This window comes from Rhinolophus sinicus, chromosome 13 (assembly GCF_057876585.1).
Source record: "Rhinolophus sinicus isolate RSI-liver-muscle chromosome 13, RSI-T2T, whole genome shotgun sequence".
NCBI classification, from domain to species: Eukaryota; Metazoa; Chordata; class Mammalia; order Chiroptera; family Rhinolophidae; genus Rhinolophus; species Rhinolophus sinicus.
Genome location: NC_142513.1, coordinates 50,720,310 through 50,739,794, shown reverse-complemented (window position 1 = coordinate 50,739,794; position 19,485 = coordinate 50,720,310). Strand labels below are relative to the sequence as shown.

Here is a 19,485-nt window from a genome sequence, read left to right as displayed (position 1 = left end):
GGGGATTGGGGCTGAGGGCCTGAGACAGGGCTGCCCAGACCACCAGCCAGCTAGCAGGACATGTTACACACGGGCCTCGGGAAGCAGATGTGCCCAGAAAGTTCTAGAAGTCCACCTCCTACCCTGCACAAAGCAGCCCCTCCGCTTGCCCTGAGAAGGCTTCCACAGGGCACCGTTGGGCGTTTCTTTGCACCTCCTTTTAGAGGTGTACACAAAAGCTGTGTGTCTCCCACCCAGGGGAACCCATGCAAAATGACTAGGTTTTGTCTCTTGTGATTTGTACTCATTTCTCCCGATGCATTGCTCCTTCTAGAAGGAATCGTAGTAATTGCAAGCCTCGTGTTTCTCATTTTAACAATGGCTCCGTACCGGTTGTGGTTCGGTGGTTGGAGCGTGGCATAGCTCAGACTCAGCCCACAGTGTCCTGTCAGAGCCCAGCTATGCAGGAGGGAGCCCCAACCTCTGGGCCCCTCCTGGGCCAGCCTGCTCAGGGTCTGGACCACTGACCGCCGGCGGGAGGCTGTCCAGTGCATCCCTGACTCCTCCCTGTATGCGAATTTCAGGATAGAGGATGGCATTCTCCAAAAAGGAACCTGAGCCCAGCAGTCACGTTTCAGCTCCTCCCTGGGGTGCAGGGGAGGGCAGACAGACCCCTTCCTGAGAAAGGCCACCCAGCCTGGGGCTGCGGGGTGATGCTCAGGGACCTGCCTGCGGCCACCTTTCTGTAAGCTCTGTCCCACTCTGTTACTGTTTAGCCCTGACGGCCACAGAGAGCGATGGGACCCCGCTCATGGAGCAGTACGTGCCCTGCCCAGTCTGCGAGACCTCCTGGGCCCAGCATGCCGACCCTGGTGACAAATCGGAGGGCGTGCAGTACTTTGACATGGAAGATTGTGTGCTGACAGCCATCGAGCGGGACTTCATCTCCTGCCCCAGGCACCCCGACCTCCCCGTGCCTCTGCAGGAGCTGGTCCCCGAGCTCTTCATGACGGACTTCCCGGCCAGGTATGCCCCAGCGCCACACTGCACAGCCCACCCTCTGATGCTGGCAGCGGCTGTAGCCACTGCTCCCACCCAGCCCTGGGTGATGTTTATGGCCCCATCCTAGGCTGCGGGAAGGGAACCAGGCTGTCGCCTTTTTGTTGTTGAGGCCGAGCGCTTGGGAGAGGAGCCATTCCGGGACCCCACTCAGCCTTTCCCTCCCTTGGCTGAAGCTCCTTCCGACGGAGCTGGCCCTCCCCTGCGTCCTACTTTGCTGCCATCCCGAGGAATGGACTGTAAAGGCTCCTTTACCTTCAAGAAGGGGCACTCCCAGCCCGGGAGACTTATTTTCATTTCTTGGCAAATGGGGACTTCTAATTGCTGCCCCAAGTCTGAGCACATGGACCCCCAAAATCTATTGAGCCCCCCTGCACTAACCTACGATGATAACTGGGGAGAGAAGGCTGGAGAAGATAGAAAGTGTCTGTGGTCCCATCCAACAGGAAATAGGCATGAAATCCAAGGGCTCGGGACAAGATGGAGTCTTCTGTAACCATGGAAACCAGAAGCTATGATCTTGTCTCCCTGGAGACAACTTGACCTTGGTGGTTACCGGCTTTTTTGGAGTTGTGAAGTCCTGTTGTTTTCTTATTCAAAGGATTGCTCCATCTAGTTTCTTTAAAGCAAATTAAACTTTTTGGGGGGGTCGGGGTGGGAGAATATTTTCTCATCTTTCCAAGTTGATCCCCATCTCAAGAAAATACACATAGGGCACTCTGTGGTATTGTAGAATTGGGGTTCCAAAGCATGCTTCTGGATGAGTCTATTAAGAAATTGCTCCGTACGTGGAATAATTTCCTCTGTAGTTCTTTTCAGTATCCCCCATTACCTCATCAGTGGCCATGCCAGTTAAATACTGCTTTTCTGCTGAATGACTTTTTTTCTCCTAAATCTTTAACATGACAGTTAGCACTTCTCGGACCATAAGCAGAGTTTTGCATATGTGTGAATCAGACTCTTTTTTGGGGGTGGGGGCGGAGGGGAAATGCCTGATTAGACAGCCCCCAAATTTTAGAATTTCACTTATTTACTGAACATTGTTGTGTTTTGTGGCCCCACTGAATCTGGGCGGTAGATGTGGAATCTGGAAAGCCATGTTGTTTGTCTCTGTTGGTTTGGTTCTAATCACAAGCTGCAGACCTGTCTGACCCCATAGGTGGCTTTGATCCGTGGCTCTCCACAGTGGGCGCAAGTGGCCAACCACGTCCACGCATGCCCCAGCCCGGGACCTGCCCCCTCCTCTCTGGGGGTCTGAGCTGACCCCTGTGTGCACTGTGTTTCTGGCAGGCTCTTCCTGGAGAACAGCAAGCTGGAGCACAGTGAGGACGAGAGCAGCATCCTGGGCCAAGGCGGGAGTGGCACCATCATCTACCGGGCCCGGTACCAAGGCCAGCCCGTGGCTGTGAAGCGATTCCACATCAAGAAATTCAAGAACTTCGCGAACGTCCCAGCAGGTCAGCAGGGCTCTGCGTGGTTTCTTTCCAGACGCGTGCTCCCTCGGTCCAAACCTCATGCCGCCTTAGGGAGCCCAGAGGCCACAGGCGCACGGGCAGGAGGAGGAGAGCGGGCGAGGCCAGCGTGGGCCGCAGGGCAGCCCTGCTGTGTGCCTGGCACGGTGTCAGGCTGAGCAAGGCCTGGAATTTGCTTTTGGAAATGACTCTCCTGCCTGGACATGAGCCCCCAAGAGCATGCGCCATCCTTACAATTTCTGTCTGCTCTGTGTCCAGCATAAACCTGGCAGGTGGTGAGCATGCCATCTGCCCTCAGGCAGACCCTCTCAGCCATCTCCACTGAAGGAAGGAAGGTGGGCACCCCGGTTGAATGGATTGGGAAGCCCACATGGGGTGGCTTCTCACCACCCTGCACCCCCACAGACGAGGGAACTCCCTCTTGCCTCGCCACACTCAGCCCCATACGTCATGGAGAGCCCATCACCACTTCATGCCCAGCCAGTGGGGGTGCTGGGAGGCCACCTCGCGTCCTGCCAGCTGACTATGGCATTGTCACCTCCCCTGGCTTTCCACGATCATTTTTATAATCATACCAGTAATTTACGCTCTTGGTAGAAAAATTAAATTCGCAGAACAACCTAAAGAAAGCAGGTCAGAAAGGAAGAGACAAAATGGTAATTATGGGTAGAGAATGTGACTTTCTGCACAGAAAATCTAAGAGATTCTGCTGACAAACGTCAGAACCAGTCAGAGTTTCATAAAATGGCTAGATGTGAGCTCACCAGCAGCAGAGTTCAATGGCATTCCCACATCGGCATTGACCACTAGGAAATAGCTTCCGTGGCAGCAATTAAACCACAAGGTATTGAGGAATAATTAATATGCATCATTCAATTTAGTTCTCACGTAAATCCCAGCAGGGTGTGTGTGTGCACACACGTGTGTATGCGTGTGTGTGTCTGTGTGTGCGTGTGTGTGTGTGAAATCTGAATAATTCTAAAACATGTATGGAGTGAGAAAAGACCAAGAATAGCCAAGAAAATTCTATAGTGGAAGACACAGGAAAGAGGCCTGTCCGGCTAATGTCATGACTTCTAAGTCTACAGGCGTTCAGACAGTTTTCTCCCAGGCAGCATAGGCTGTCCCAGGAGCAGAGACAGCACACATGTGTGTAGGAAGCCGGCACGTGACACAGGTGACATCATGAGTGGAGGGGAAAGGCTGACTCTTCACTAAACTGGGGTGGAGACTTGGGTCAGACTTCACACCACACTCAAAAATATATTCTTAATGGGTTAAAGACCCACTGTGAAAAGTGAAACTTTTACACTGAAAAAACAAATGTGGCTGGCACGCACACAGACCTGGCACCATCAATGCATTTTAATCGCCCAGATTGTTTCCATGTTCAGAGATCCCTGATTTTAAAATCTGACCATGAGGGAGGGACAGGTCAGGCCCCAGGAGGACAAACAGGCCTGGTGGCTCCTGTGGGGGAGGGTCCAGAGCCAGCCACAGCCCAGGGGGTGGCGTCCTGCCCCTCCACTTGGCAGGAGGATCCCTCAGGGGGCTCAGGCAGGCATCTTCCATGGGTGCATTTCAAGGGTGTTGGGGGGTTACAGCACAGGTGTGAGATCGCCCACCACTGCCCATGGACCTTTTTCCTCTGCAGAAGTGACTTGTCACAGGCCTCTACTGGACCCACATTTTCTCTGTGCACGAGAAGGTGGAGGTCTTTTCTGCCTTCGGGGGTCCTGGCCACTGGGTAGGGAATGATGTGGGCAGCAGTGCCTAACCCCTCAGCATCTTGTGGGGGAGCAGGGGCCTGCTTACGAGCCTCCCAGGATGCAGAGTTGGATTAAGATACAACTGTGACCCTCAGGTGATGGCTGCGAGAGCGATGTCTGGGTGACAAGAGTGGGGCCGTGCATGGTCTTCCATTGATGGGGCAGGAACCCCCGTGTGATGGGGACAAGTTTCTCACCTGACGTGGACAGTCTTGTGATCAGCCTAGAATGCCTCAGAAATGCCACCATTTGGGGCCAAATTCTGAGTGATAGTATTGCAACCCCTGGTAGGTTGATTACAGTGGTACCTCGGTTTTCGAACATCTCCGTTGACGAGCATTTTGGTTTACGAACGCCGTAAATTTTAGGTAGCTGTGGTATCATTCGATAGTAAAATTCATGCTCAATTTGCAGTTTTAGGGGTTGATTTTAAAGGTCTGGGACGGATTAATCCGTTTTGTATTACTTTCTATGGGGAAACTGCGCCGCGGTTTTCGAATGTCTCAGAATTCGAACAGTCTTCCGGAACGGATTACGTTAAAAAAAATCGAGGTACCACTGTATCTTGAAATGGAAATCCTGGCCCTGCCAGCCCCTTGAGTGCCCTCGAGGCGGTTCTGAGTGTGGCCAGGACTCTCAGTCACGCAGCCCCAGCCAGGGTCCCCGGGAAGGTGGTGTGGGGCCCAGCAGGGCCACCTGCCCCTCGCCCCTGACCCTCCCTGGGCAGCGCTGACCGTGCTGTCCCCGCAGACACCATGCTGAGGCACCTGCGGGCCACGGATGCCATGAAGAACTTCTCCGAGTTCCGGCAGGAGGCCAGCATGCTGCACGCCCTGCAGCACCCCTGCATCGTGTCCCTCATTGGTATCAGCGTCCATCCCCTCTGCTTCGCCCTGGAGCTCGCCCCACTGGGCAGCCTCAACACCGTGCTGGCCGAGAACGCCAAAGGTATGGCCAACCGAGAGCCCGTGGCAGGCAGTGCAGGCCTGGGGCCCACGCCTGCCTGGCCCAGCTGTTGGGGGCAGGGCACACCTGCCCCCCACTCCGGCTCATGTGGCCCCCTCCCTGTGGTCTAAACCTGTGTGGTGGTGTCACTGAGGCCGGAGGAACTCACCCTTTGGAGTCAGACAGAACCAGGTTCCAAGTCCTGGTTCTCTGCCATAACCCAGGAAGTGGCTTTCTTTCCTCGCCTGTCAAACAGGATGATGGCAGCCCCCCTGGAGGACAGCTGAGCGTCAGAGGAGGCAGCCAGGGAGGCTGAGCCACAACAGCCCCCAACCAACCCCCCAGCCGAGTAAATCCTCCCTGAACCGTGACGGACCACGTGTCCACCGTTGTTAAAACTCTGAGACCCAGGACTCAGCTTTGTCCTATCTTGTTTTTTAGTGAAATTTTAAAATAATTTACCTTGAGAAATGGGTAACTAAATACCAAAGAGTTGACAGAGGGAGAAAGGCAGCTGTCGTTCGACTCAGGAAGAAGAAATGCAATTAAAATCAATTATTTCTCCCTCAATGAAAGAGATTTTTCTTTCCTGCTTTTTTTTTTTTTTTTTTGAAGCTCTTATATCTTCAGCTCACCCCTTGACAGTATAGCAAGCTTGGCTTGAGATGAACGCTAGGAATTTTGAATCCTTGCTCTTTTAGTAAAGCCACCAGTCCCAGGTCTGAGGTACCATACATGAAACTGGAATGACAAGCATTTGTGTCCTTAATACTGTTTCCCTTACGAAAGTCACTCTGTTTCTTCTGGCATCCAGCACGGAGCATGACGAGAGCGCGTCAGTAGAACATAAAGCAGCTGGGGAGACGGAAGGTAAGGAAAGAGGACAGTGGTTAGAATGACGGTTGGCTATGTTTTTCTTTGCCAAGGTTCTTCCTTTATGCCCCTGGGACACATGCTTACCCAGAAAATCGCCTATGAGATTGCCTCGGGCCTGGCCTACCTGCACAAGAAAAGCATCATCTTCTGTGACCTGAAGTCGGACAACATCCTGGTCTGGTCTCTGGATGTCAGGGAGCATGTGAACATCAAGCTGTCGGACTATGGGATTTCGCGGCAGTCTTTCCACGAGGGCGCCCTGGGCGTGGAGGGCACGCCCGGCTACCAGGCACCAGAGATCAGGCCACGCATCGTGTATGATGAGAAGGTACCTGCCCGGCCCGCTGCCCTCCCCTGGCCCAGCCCGGTGCGACAGCACAGGAGCCCAGCCCGTGTGAGGCCAGCCAGGCCATCCTAGCAGCACCTGTAACTTCTAAGCCCCATGTCCCCCACCTCCTGCTCCCCCTCCGTCCCCCTACGCAGATGGGTCATTGACGTAAGCATGTGAGGGTTAATGCAGCAGCTGTGGCTGTTAACCACGATAGATAAGGCAAATCAGAGTGCCAAAAATAAGAGCTTCTTATCACAGGTGACACAGACAAAGCACCTCAAAACTGAGATTATAACAGAAACCTTCATATTGAAAACTCTGAGGTCTGTCTCTTCCCTTTTCGTGCGAAAAAGTTATTTCTTAACCCACACAGAGGCCTGTATAACTCTCTCCTTGCTGGGCCTTTTTATGACATTAAAATTAGAGGAGTCAACATGGTGTGACCTAGGAGCCACTCCCCTCTTTGTGATTTGTACACACGGCTCTTCTAGCGCCAAGCACGTTACGCTGAGGGTCTGTTTTCCTGCCTTACCTTCATCCTCGGGGCACATGTGGAGCCCATGACCACTGCCTGACAGTTAGCAAGTCTCAGCCCTTTTCTTTGGATGAGCGGACAGATAAATGAGAGGATGGAAGGGAGGATGGAAGGAAGGAAGGAAGGAAGGAAGGAAGGAAGGAAGGAAGGAAGGAAGGAAGGAAGGAAGGAAGGAAGGAAGGAAGGAAAGAAGGAAAGAAGGAAAGAAGGAAAGAAGGAAAGAAGGAAGGAAAAAAGGATGGATGGATGGATGGATGGAAGGACGGACGGACTGCTGAATGTATGGATGGATGGGAGGATGGATGGATGGACAGATGAATAGGGTGGATGAATGGATGAATGGACAGATAGATGGATGGATGGATGGACAGACGGACGGACGGACGGATGGACAGAAGGAAGGAAGTATGAAAGGATGGGTAGGTAAATGGACCAAAGATCAGGCAGTCAGATGGGTGGATGGAAAGAAGGGGAGGGGAGGGGAAAGAAAGGGAGCGGAGGAAAGGATTGCAGGGATGGCAAGATAGGTGAATAAAGGCACAGGATGATGGTTGCTCAGCTGGTTGTCCGGATGTTTGGGCCGGAGAGAGAGGGATGTGTTGGTGGATTGACGAGCATCTTCCTTTGGACAGGACCTATGTTTTCCTTGTCTAAGGGTGTCTCCCTGTTCCCTCCATCTCAGGGCCAGCTTGCGAAAGCTGCTGAGCCCGGGCAGGGGACCTGACTTGGCTTGCCTGTGTGCCCAGGTGGACATGTTCTCCTACGGCATGGTGCTCTACGAGCTGCTGTCGGGGCAACGGCCCGTGCTGGGCCACCACCAGCTGCAGATTGCCAAGAAGCTGTCCAAGGGCATCCGCCCGATCCTGGGGCAGCCAGAGGAAGTGCAGTTCCATCGGCTGCAGGCGCTCATGATGGAGTGCTGGGACACGAAGCCGGAGAAGGTACCCGGGGGCACGGGGCGTGGGGTCCCGGCGCTTCCAGCCAGGATGGCGGAAGTTGTGGGTCTCCAGCACACACATGTACGGGGTCCGGCCCAACCTTCATGGAGCGCCTGCAACAAACAGGGCCGCCCTTCTCTGCTCACCTCTTCTAGAAAGAGATATTACTGCTCCTAATATGTCCACATCATTTTCTTGGTGTGTGCAATAGCCAGGATAATGACCTTTCTTTTCCTCCCCAGCTTTTGCGTCACGTCATCATGCAAACCAAGCATACCAGCCTTTACACATCCCCACGCAAAAGCAGAAAGAATGGGAGTGTCTCTTTTTAAAGTCAGGGCTAGAAGGTTTGCTTATCAGATAAAGTAGTCACATTATCATTTTAAAGCCACTTGGTTTGGGAAGGGACCAGTGGTATCAAGGTGACCACTCATTTTTCAAATTAGACGGTGCTGGTTTAATGTATTGGATGTAAATGAGGTGTGAGCAACATTCTTTACAAGATGGTGTACGGGTTGGAATATCAGAGTTTAGACGAACCTGACCACCTGAATTTGAGGTGCTATGGACCACAATGACCCAAACGCCTGGAAGGGTCTGTTTCCGGTGCCGGAAGTTGCTTCAGCCTCTTGTTTCCATTGGGTTTTGAAACAGCAGGTTCTACTCCTTCCTCCCTGGTTCGATCGTTGGTTTCGTGGGCAGAATGGGCATCAGTCTGGTCGTCAGTGACCCTGGCTCACAGCCCTGGCGGCCTCTCTCCCTCAGCGACCGCTGGCCCTGTCGGTGGTGAGCCAGATGAAGGACCCGACCTTTGCAACGTTCATGTACCAGCTGCCGTGTGGGAAGCAGACAGCCTTCTTCTCCTCCCCGGGCCAGGAGTACACGGTGGTGTTCTGGGACGGGAAAGAGGAGTCCAGGTAACGTCCTGAGGCTTTCCATGCCCCGCTGGTGTCAGCACTGGGGGGACCGTGTAATCGGGGGGCGGTGAGGACTGACCATGGGAGAGCTGTTTAGCGGACAGTGGTTGAAAGCCTGATGGCATCCACCCAAGAGAGGAAACTGAGTCCCCACATGTAGACGTGCACATGTGGTTTGTGGTTAAGAGAACCAAAGAAAAGGTGGTGTCTGCCGGGGTGTGGGGGGGCAGGGGTCAAAGGAGAGCTTTGTTTTAAGATGAGCTGTCTGAGCTTGATGGAGAGGGGTCAGTGACCCTGGGGGTCAGGGAGAGAGGGCAGCCGCTGAGTCGTGGGAGTTCAGGGAGAGCCTACCTTCTGTGGGGAATGGCCTTTCTCTGCCTGTGTGTTCGAGCCTTGCCAGGCAGGCAGCAGGCAGCTCTGTGCCGGCCTGGGGCTCAGAACATGACAAAATTCAACCCTGGGCTCGAGGGGGTGGACAAGGCCCACAGCTGATGTCCTGCTCCAAGGCTGCTATAGGCCAGGCCCGGGTGAGGGAGGCAGCCCCTGGCCAGTGAGCTGACCGCACACTGTCACCCACTGCAGGAATTACACGGTGGTGAACACAGAGAAGGGCATTCTGGAAGTCCAGCGAGTGAGCTGTGCGGGAATGAAGCTGAGCTGCCAACTCAAGGTCCAGAACTCTCTGTGGACGGCCACCGAGGTAACCACCGTGCAGGCCTTTCATCGAGACCTGCAGGCAGCACGGGGGTGGGGGCAGTGCCTGGGGGGAGCAGATGTAGCAACTGAAAATACAGGAAACTCAGAAACACTTGAACTTCTGATGACCCCAGCTCACACCTGTGAGACACCTTCCACCACCCCCACCCTGACCTCTCCCCCCCCACACACAGTAAAACCAGCAGCCGTGTAACCCGGCAGCATCTCACCAGGAGCAGCTCAACCAGCCTTGTCCCTGGTTGGTGACTGTCCCTCAGACATGATAAGTGTCAGGTACAGGGTCCCAGGCAAGGAGAATCCCGTGGGTGGGTGAAGGGACCGGGTTTCTTATAACACGGCCAGGTCTTCACAGCAAACCCACTCAGCTCTGAGGCCTGTTGTCTTCACTTGAAGAAACTCAACAGAAGGCCCAAAGTGCTTTTTTCTGAGAAACCCAGAGAGGAATGCCCCCAAAACAAATGCTCAGAAGCGACTGGGGTGGGTGGCTTAGCGGTTCATAAAATTGGAGGGAAAACTTCCAGATGACCGTTGAGAACATGGTTCACCAGGAAGCTCTTCACCCCACGTGAGCCTCAGTGATTTCAGTTTTAAGAATTTGCCCCAAGGAAATAACAAAGACAGTCTGTGAGAATGTCCATCCCAGTAAAATTCATTGTAGTGAAGACGGGACAGCGCTCAGATATGGCCCCCTCATGCCGCAGGTAGGTGGGGCCTCAGCCTGCAGCATATACGACCACAGGAAAAGGAAAGTGTGACAACAGCACAGTAGTGGGCTCCCACCTCTGCTGGGAACGGGGGCACACGCAGAAGTACCCACAGAAACTAGGCGAGGGTCCCGCAAATCCCTAAGGTGGTTTCCTCTGCGTAATAGCTTAAAGGCAATTTTATCTTTCTTCTTTAGACAATTCTGTAGTTTTCTAAGTTCCCACAAAGAACAGAAATTTGAAAGCAAACCACCAGAAGGCTTCCATACATGTTACTTGCTAAGGCGCAAAGGGTTTCTAAAAGCCAGTGGGCCCCTGTAGGAAATACCTGGCGGGTCCACCCCATCTCACGCTGGCTGCTACCCCTCCAGGACCAGAAGATCTACATCTACAGTCTCAAGGGCATGTGTCCCTTAAACGTGCCCCAGCGGGCTCTGGACACCCCAGCTGTCGTCACCTGCTTCTTGGCAGTGCCTGTTTTAAAAAAGGTAAGGTAAGGAGGAAGGTGGGTACACAGGTGTCTGGTCCTCCCCGCCCTGTTTGGTTGGGCTGGGGGAGGGGAAGAGTCAGGAGCGGGAGTCAAAGCCATGCCCAGGTCACAGTCAGCCTTAGAGACCAGGACACCTGAGCCATCGTTAGTGTCCTGATTTGCAAGAAACTAGGTAGGTGACCTGTAAGACTAAGCGTGAAGTGGAAAGCTTGCATTCCTCATGCAAATGGCGCAGCCCTGGGTTCCGGTGAAATGCTTTTCTGGTGCAGACGGTATAAAGGAGCAGTTGCTTGTGTGCCATGGGGCGCTGGCCTGCGCCTACCCATGGCCCTGGCAGACCCTGCCCCCGCCCCGTAGGGCTGCCCGCTCTCCTCCCCCTTTGTCTCCATCTCCTCTGGGTCCAAGACCTGAGACCCCCTTTGCCCAGTGTGGCCTCAACCTTCCAGCCCCTGCCTTTCTCAAATGAAACCACCAGGAAGGCTTCACCCAGCCCAGGTCCCAGACAGCTCTGCGGCTCCCAGGATCAGACCAGGGCACCTCTGCAGGGCCATGGTGACCCCCCCCACTGCAGCTGGCCCCATGCACCCCACTCCACCCAGCCCTGCACTCTAAGGGGGCCCTTCCCACCAGGAACCCTGCAGGCTGCACACAACTCTCCCAGACTACCTCTTATTCAGTTCTCAAGGTCAAGGCCATAGGCTTGACCTTGAGAAGCTGCCCCACCCTTCGCCCCACCCTTCAGCCACCTGCTCAGACTTCTTTGGCCAGCGGACTCTGCTCCCTTTGTGTACCCTGAGGCTCCTGCTTCTCACTCCCCACTCACAGTACACGCTCACGGTGTCATTACTGGTGTTGTTTTGTGAAAATGTGTTGGCTGTCATCATCCAATTTCAGTTTTCCCATCTGTCAAATGGGGATAAAAAGACTGTGAAAAGGATCTCTGGGCATCACATACCCAAAGCTCCAAGCTGTCACAGGAGATAAAAGTAAGCCTTATTATTACCTCCTGAAATATATGTGCTCTTCTCTCCACCCTACCACAGTTTCATTTCCTTAAAAAAAAAAAAAGTCTGAAATTAACCTTAGGGTCATTTATGAATGTGGCCCATGGGCGAGGCTGGGCAGCTGGGGACCTGGTGTGCAGCAGAGCGCAGGAGAACATGACACAAAGCGTTATTTAAGGCCACTGCTGGCCAGAGCCCCTGAGCCAGGGCACCACCGCCCGCACCACCAGAGGGAATAAAGCCGGCTCTGTGCAGAGCCTCCCTGCCAGGGTACCTGCCCTTGGAGGCCGCGGATGGCAGACCCCTGCATTCTTGCACGCGCACATTCACACCCAGCCAGGACGTGGGGCCCAGAGCTGGGACTCAGATAGAGACGTAGCTCCTGTTTGCCTTGGCTGCCTTCTTTTCTACAATCCTGAAGATAGATTTCGATAAATGTTCTTAGGGCTTATTGACCTTGCTGTTGACTCGAGGCTGGTTCGCTCTTTACCTTGGACAGCCCTACCTCTCGAATTCCTGCAGCCCCCAACAAGGGGGCTCTCTGCCACTCGCCCTCGCTGGCACAAGGCCTGGAGCCCTGCTCTGTCCTGGCTCCGGCTTTGTTCTTCTGAACTTGCCCCACCCCAGTCCCACCAGGGCGGCGAGGCTGGGAAGCTCCATTCCCAGCTTGGCACAGAGCTCCGGGAGGCCTGGGGTGGGCCCAGCATTCAGCCTGGCCCCTGCAACTTTAGCCACTGCTCGGTGACTTCTGGTGGCCATAGATGAGTGCATGCTCCTCTGTGGGGGGTGGGGAGCACCCCAAGGACAATCGGTGTCAGCTGGACCACAGGCATTTCCAAGCAAATGTGTGGGCACAGTGGCCAAGAAGTGCATCCACGAGAGGCTTGAATTGGAAAGCAATTCCTTAAGAATGAGTTCAGCCGGCACTTATTGTCCATGGGAGCAGAAAACCAGGTGGGGTCACAGAGATGAATGACACTCAGCCCTTCCCTGTGCCAGGCCAGTGCTGGGGGGCAGCGGTGGGCCCAGAGACCCAGGTGCGGCTCTCATGGAGTGCCTGTCTAGTGGGGGTGCTGGCAGGAAGCAGCAAGCAGACCCATAGTGCTCTCATGTTAACAAGCAGAGTTCACAGGAGGGAGGGAGCCACGGCCAGCCTCTGAGCGACACCCTGGTGACCCGGAGAAGGCAGCTCCCCACTGCTCCCCACATTGCATGTTCCTTTCCTGCTCACACCAGGGAGGGTGGTGTGGCTCCTTTGGGAGCTGCCTTTTTAGGACGCTTGCTCCTCCAGGGTGTGCAGGCGGGGGTGCGGGCCTGCCTGGGGTCTGTGCAGCGATGAGCTTCGCAGCCACGCTGCTTCTTTCCTGGAATGCACGAGAGGAAAATGCATCACGCATGCCTGTCTTCTCCCAGCAGAATTCCTACTTGGTGCTGGCGGGCCTTGCGGACGGGCTTGTGGCCGTGTTTTCTGTGGTGCGGGGCGCCCCAGATGACAGCTGCTCCTACCTGTGCTCACACACAGCCAACAGGTCCAAGTTCAACATCCCAGATGACGACGTGCGGCAGAACCTGTACCCTGTGAAGACCATGGAAGTGGTCAACAGCGGGTCTGAGGTCTGGTACAGCAATGGGCCGGGCTTGCTGGTCCTAGACTGTGCGACCCTGGAGATCAGCAGGCGGCTGGAGCCCTTCTCGGCCCCGTCGGTGGTCACGTCGCTCGTGTGCAGCTCTGAATGTAGGGGTGAGGAGGTGGTCTGGGGACTGGATGACAGGGCCAACTCCTTGGTGATGTACCATTCAGCCACCTACCAGCTGTGCGCCCGCTACTTCTGCGGGGACCCCAACCCCCTCAGGGACATGTTTCCCGTGCGCCCGTTGGACCTGGAGCCCCCGGACAGCCACGTGGCCAGCCCCAAGAAGCCCGCAGGGGACGCCATTGCAGACGTGAGCATCATGTACAGCAAAGAGCTGGGCACACAGATCCTGACCCACCAGGACTCTCTGACAGACTACTGCTCCATGTCCTCCTGCTCCTCGTCCCCGCCCCACCGGTTCCCCCTGTCCCCTTCCAGCCTGCCCTGCTCCCCGGCAAGCTTTTCCGGGGTGCCCTTCTCCACCGACAGCGAGAACTCGGACAGGCTGCGCGAGCCCGTGGCGGGCTCCGACAGGTCCGAGCACGAGCTGAGCCCCGTGGACGGGGAGGCTTTCAGCCAGCACCTGCAGGCCGTGAAGGTCCTCGCCGTGAAAGACGTCATCTGGGTCCCCAGGTACGTGTCAATCCCGCGCATGCGCACTATTGCTTCGGGAGCCGAGCGAAGGAAGCTTTAAGATGCCGTGGAGGTCGGTCGGTCGGGAGCTGTGCTGTAGGACCTGGGGGCAAGCCCTTCAGCAAAGCTGAGGGCTGCACGGAAGCTCCTTGTGGCAGCACGGAGGAGGGCCCTCCCATTTCCCCCAGGACCAACAGCTTCCCCTTCTCCGTTCTGCTTTCGCAGGCGCGGTGGAGATGTTATCGTCATCGGTCTGGAGAAGGACGCGGGCGCCCAGCGGGGCCGCGTCATCGCTGTCTTGAAAGCTCGAGAGCTCACGCCGTGGGGGTAAGTCTTACAGGGCAACTCCTGTAGGACCAGGGACGTGGTGTGGGGAATCCAGGCCCCGCTGCCATGTTCCTGCACAGAGGCTGCCCGCCCATCTGTCCTCCACAAATAAACGGCACATCTGCCACCGTGGCCATAAGGCACGCGGGGGGGAGGGGGGGGGTGTGCTCCAGCCAGCTCCTAGGAGATCAGAAGATACTGGCCGAACCTGGCATCAGCCAGCCACTGGCCACAGCCACCAGGGGTACCTCTCCAGGACCTGACTTGAGCTGCAGTTGAAATGGGGACCAGGTGACTCTGTCCTTCGCATCAAGCAGGAGAGCCTTTCCCAAGGTGTCCCACCTGCCTAGGCAGCAGCAGGCGAGGCTCGGTACCCAGCTGCTGCTGCTGGGGATGGGGGCGGGGGACGGGGAGTCCCACCAGGAGGCAGGCCAGACCCGCTGTCACGGTTGTGCTGGCAGGACAACCTGTCCAGACCTTGTGTGGCTGTGGAGACGGGCAGGTGGTGTCAGCAGTGTTCCCACAGTCCTCTGGCAGCCGACAGTGTTTGCACCCCTCACTTTGTCTCCTGAACCCCACACAGTAAATCTCCTTTGTGGAGCGATTCCATTCAGCCTGTTTCCTCCCGGAGCAGGTCGATGACCGAGGAAACGTCCCTTGGAGTTCCCCTGCCTTGCCCTCAGCGTGGAACTCTCTCAGTGAGTCACCACGGCCAGTGACCTTGCCTTTTGAGTGATTCTACAAACCAAATCTGGGTTTGCTGCTGAATGTGGGCGCCAGCCTTGGGCTGACGTAGTTCCTAGATTGCAGATGGGGCTTCTGGGGGAGCAGTTGGGTCTACAGAGCCCAGGGCTGTTGACCTCAGAGAACCTGTTATCAGCATCCCTCAGTTTTCCCCTGGTGATTCCCCCATTAATCCCCCCAAAGTAGGCTTACCAAGAGCCAGGCACACTCACTAGCTGTAGGGAGAGGGCAGCCCAGGCGTCCAGCCCAAAGGAGGGCCACGGCCTGAGTGCACCAGCTTTTTGAGATGCATCTGAGACATTGATTCCCTCGGCAAGTAGCTAGCGAGTGCCTGTGAGTCACAAGGTCCTGCACAGCCCCTGGGCATGAAGGTTCATCTGGTGGCCTCAGTGCCAGGCAGGGAGCTCTGGCACCGTGGGAGGAGGGGGGCTGCACAGCCTGGCGGGGCCCAGAAGGAAACTGAATGCGCGAGCCACGCAGAACAAGCCACAGCCTCAAAACCAGTGGGTAGGGTGAGGACTCAGTGCGGGTTTTCTGCCTCATAGATTACCCTGAACTTCCTAAGCCTGTGGAAATGTAGGATGGGAAAAGAATGATGACAAGGCAAGGGAATTGTGTTAAAGTTAAAATTCCCCATGGGCCAATGACGAGCAGTACTGATGGCATTTTCTGGATACTTTGGGGCTGAGACAAATTACAAAAGGTACCACCTCTGACTGTATGTGTCTTTCCAAGAAGTCAGCCCATCCTGACAATCCCTGTGAACCTGAACCGATGCCCTTGGGCCTTCTTTAGATGGTCGAAAGCCTCTGCCCACAGGCTGGGCCACCGGAGCATCAGAGCACCTGGATGGGGCCAGGCTGGGAGGTGCAGGTGCCTTCTTAACCAGGCTCTGTCCTCCCGAGAAGGTACAGGGAGCACGAGGAGACCTTTGTGGATTATCTCAGACATGCCCTCTCTCTGCAGGGTGCTTGTGGACGCGGCTGTGGTGGCAAAGGATACAGTTGTGTGCAGCTTTGAAAACGAAAACATGGAGTGGTGCCTGGCTGTCTGGCGGGGCTGGGGCACCAGGGAGTTTGACATTTTCTACCAGTCCTACGAGGAGCTGGGCCGGCTGGAGGCTTGCACACGAAAGAGGAGGTAATTCCTGTGGAATGGCCCTCACCTGGACCTGGCTGGCCCAGGCCAGTGGCCTGACCCCTCCACCTGCAGCCCTCGGAGGACCCAGAAGATGGACTGGGTTCTTCCATGGACCACTTGCTGCTATAAGTACTAAGAAGGGCTGGCAGTGGTTTGGGGATTCTCAGGTTCTCCAGGGTATAGTTACCTGGATACCCCCTCCCCCTCTTTACCCCCCAATTGCTGCTTTTACAGCCCAAGGGAAGACGGTGGGGTGGGATGAAAGGAACTTTTCCTGCCTCCTCTGTCCATTTCCAGGAGCAGGGGAGGGGGACCCCATTCTGGGCTGGGACATAGGGGGAGGCTGGACCTTCCCAGCACACAGGGCCTGCCCATTTTCCTCCCCAGGTCAGGGATGGAATTACACTAGAGGCTCTCCATTGGGAAGTAGTTTGGGACAGGGCGGGAGGAGGGCTGTGACCCCTCCCCGTTCCCCTGGTGGCTCCCAGGTTCTCAGCACATTTCTCAAGCTCCTGAGTTCTCGGGGCCCAGCTTGGGACAGTCTTTGTGTGAGAAACCCCCAAAAGGACCCTTGGCAAGGAGCGCTGCCCAATCTGGGGAATGAATGAGTCCCTTTAAATGACACAGCCGGAAAGCCAAGAGTAGCCCAGCACAGAGAGCGCTGACTCAGCCTCTCCTTTCCCCTTCTGCTGACAAAAGGAAGGAGACACTCAGTCCGCAGGACTTAAGAAAGGTCCTTGTGTTTATAGCTTTGTCAAATAAACTTGGATGCAGCTGGGCACAAGCCCTATTTGTTTGCACATAATAATCTTGTTTATCACTTTCACAAATTAATTAAAATCTCAGCAGTGAGGCCTCTGGTTGTGAAACCATATCCTATGGGCTTATACCAGCTCTGTGTTTGCTAAACATCAACTGCACATATGGGCTGCAGAGGACAGGAAGTGAAATTAACCAGAGATGTATGAGTACACCAGCAAGAGTGTTTATAAATTATGCACACACACGCTCGCACACACGCACACACGCATGCACACACACACGCAGGTACACACATGCAGGCACACATATCCACAAGGCGACCGGGGGCTCCTTAACCCAGAAGGGGAGCTCGTACGCCTGTTCGCATCGTTGACCTTTTTCTAAAATTCAGTTACAAAAATCAAACTTAAGATTTGCTGGGGTGTGCAGGCAAATGTGACTCCTCTTATCTGAAAATAAACAGACTCTCAAGAATGAAGTCATAGCCTCCGGCTGTAGAGCGCTTGGAATAACAGCCCAGGCTCTGTCCCACCCAGACCCACTCACTACCCAGGGCAGAATGGGCGGTCCCCGTGCAGGCCGCCCCACAGCCGTTTCCAACGGCAGTGACAGCTGCTCTGTCAGTCTCCTCACTTCTTTTTACTGGGCTGGGCATTAAGTCCCAGAGGGGCTGAGGGTCTCCGCCTCCTGCCACTTCACTGCCATTCTCCTGCCCTCCTCCCTCGTCAGGGGCTTGCTAATCACCACCCGCCTTCTCCTCTCATCCCAGCGCCCATAGCTGCCCGGTGAACCCCCAAATACAAACAGGATCCTTTTGCCCCCCTGCCCCAAACCTGCTCTCCACCTCACCTGCTGCCAGATGGCTATGCTGATAGAGCCCCCAGGAGCCAGTCCCAGCCCAGCTTTCCTCCTGGCCTCTCCCTATTCCTAACCCTAACCCTAACCCCCTGGCCCAAGCAGCTGTGAAGAAAGCCCATGGCTCCCCCGAGCCAGCTTAGGGAACTTCTTCACAAAAGTTAGAAACCATACAGGAAATGGTTAATGAACTTGACTATATAAAAATTAGGAACTTGAATGGAAAAATTATCACAAAGTCAAAAGCTGGACAGTCAACTGGGAAAAAAATATTGGCAACAGATGAGAGACAAAGAGCTCACATATCTTGTATCCAAAGAGTTTCTACCTGTCAATAAGAAAGAAAACCCAAAAGGAAACCGGAGACATGAGCCAGCAACTGACTCCAAAGAAAGGCCCAGCAAAATCCATGCTCAGCCTCACCCAGTTGGAAGGAGTCGTGAAAATAGCAGTAAATTATCATTTATTGCCCTCAGGTTGGCAAGGATTAAATAGTCAGCAGTTATTTCTTGAGCACCTACTAAGTGTCAGGCACTGTCCCTGGACACTGGTAATGTAACAGACAAGAATCTCTGCCTTTAGGAGCCCCGTTCTAGTGGAGGGAGGTGACAGTGAACACACAAATGAGATCACAGAGCCAGACCATAAAGTCAGGACAGGGAACGAATGAAAAAGGGGCTGCTACACTGAACTGAGACTGGGCAAGGCCTCCAGGAGGAGATACCATCTGAGGACGGGCAAAGGGAAGGAGGCATGTGGAGACCTGAAGGGTCCACTGGTGCAAAGGCCCGGTGGTAGGAATGAGCTGCTGTGAAGGGCCAGTGAAAGCTGGTGTGGCCGGAGTGTTGTGCAGAAGTGGGAGCTCAGAGGCCGGCGAGACATGGCACCGTGCACACAGGTCTCGTATTTCTGGCAGTTTCAAACTGGTATTAGACCATCTCATTGCCTTTAGAAGTCACTTTGACGGCTGAGTGAAAGATGGACTACAGAGGATGTCATATACGTTGGGGCCACCCCTTAGAGTGCATTTTGACTGCACCCATCAAAATTTCAAATGCCCATATCGTTTGACCTAGCAGTCCCCCCGAAGTATTTGATCCTGAAATATCTGTCAAACTACCCAAAGACGCAGAACGAGGATGTCACTGCAGTATCACCTACAATGACCCCAAACAGGAGACAACCTAAATCTCTATCGGGAGGGAAGTCATTCGATGCGTGTACATCTTACAGAGTCACACTGCACCCTTTCAGAGAAGGAGGCCGTGCTAGTGGGCTGGTCTGAAATGTCCTCCACGGTATAATAAATGCATTGTTTTTCTGAAAAGCGATTTGTGGTGTGGTGTATAAAAAATAACTGCACGCACAAGGAAAGTACCCCAAAGGGTGCCCAAGAGTGTGGCAGAGGTTGGATGCCCCTGGGAGGAAAACAGACGGCTGGTGTGCAGGCGGAGTCCCCTCGTTTTCACTTCATACCTTTATCTTGGCACTGCTGTAATTGTAAACAGGCCTTTTGTGAAGGTAAGCCTGAATGGGAGGGACTTCTCCCCTGAATCCCGGGAAAGACGTACCTCGGCCCCCAGTATTCAGTACAGTAACCTGCTGTACAGCCTTGGAGCCCAGGAGCCTCGTGTGCGGTCAGCTGTTCCATCCA

The 19,485-nt window shown here is 54.8% G+C and overlaps 1 protein-coding gene across 4 annotated transcripts in view; it reads left to right on the top strand.

The window, feature by feature from the left end:
• The window catches only part of LRRK1 (leucine rich repeat kinase 1), a 108,258-nt gene extending 89,100 nt beyond the window's left edge, over positions 1–19,158 (top strand). For 3 of the 4 annotated variants that reach the window (XM_019726628.3, XM_019726626.3, XM_019726629.3), the window contains 11 exons: positions 756–1,005; positions 2,329–2,495; positions 5,030–5,227; positions 6,151–6,428; positions 7,713–7,907; positions 8,670–8,821; positions 9,404–9,521; positions 10,614–10,730; positions 13,150–14,003; positions 14,229–14,330; positions 16,041–19,158. In XM_019726628.3, the coding sequence (XP_019582187.2) occupies positions 756–1,005; positions 2,329–2,495; positions 5,030–5,227; positions 6,151–6,428; positions 7,713–7,907; positions 8,670–8,821; positions 9,404–9,521; positions 10,614–10,730; positions 13,150–14,003; positions 14,229–14,330; positions 16,041–16,218 (2,609 nt within the window). In that variant the 3' untranslated portion in view covers positions 16,219–19,158. The remainder of the gene's footprint in view (positions 1–755; positions 1,006–2,328; positions 2,496–5,029; positions 5,228–6,150; positions 6,429–7,712; positions 7,908–8,669; positions 8,822–9,403; positions 9,522–10,613; positions 10,731–13,149; positions 14,004–14,228; positions 14,331–16,040) is intronic. The other variant, XM_074317188.2, reaches the window with a different exon arrangement.
• The last annotated feature ends 327 nt before the right edge of the window (positions 19,159–19,485 follow it).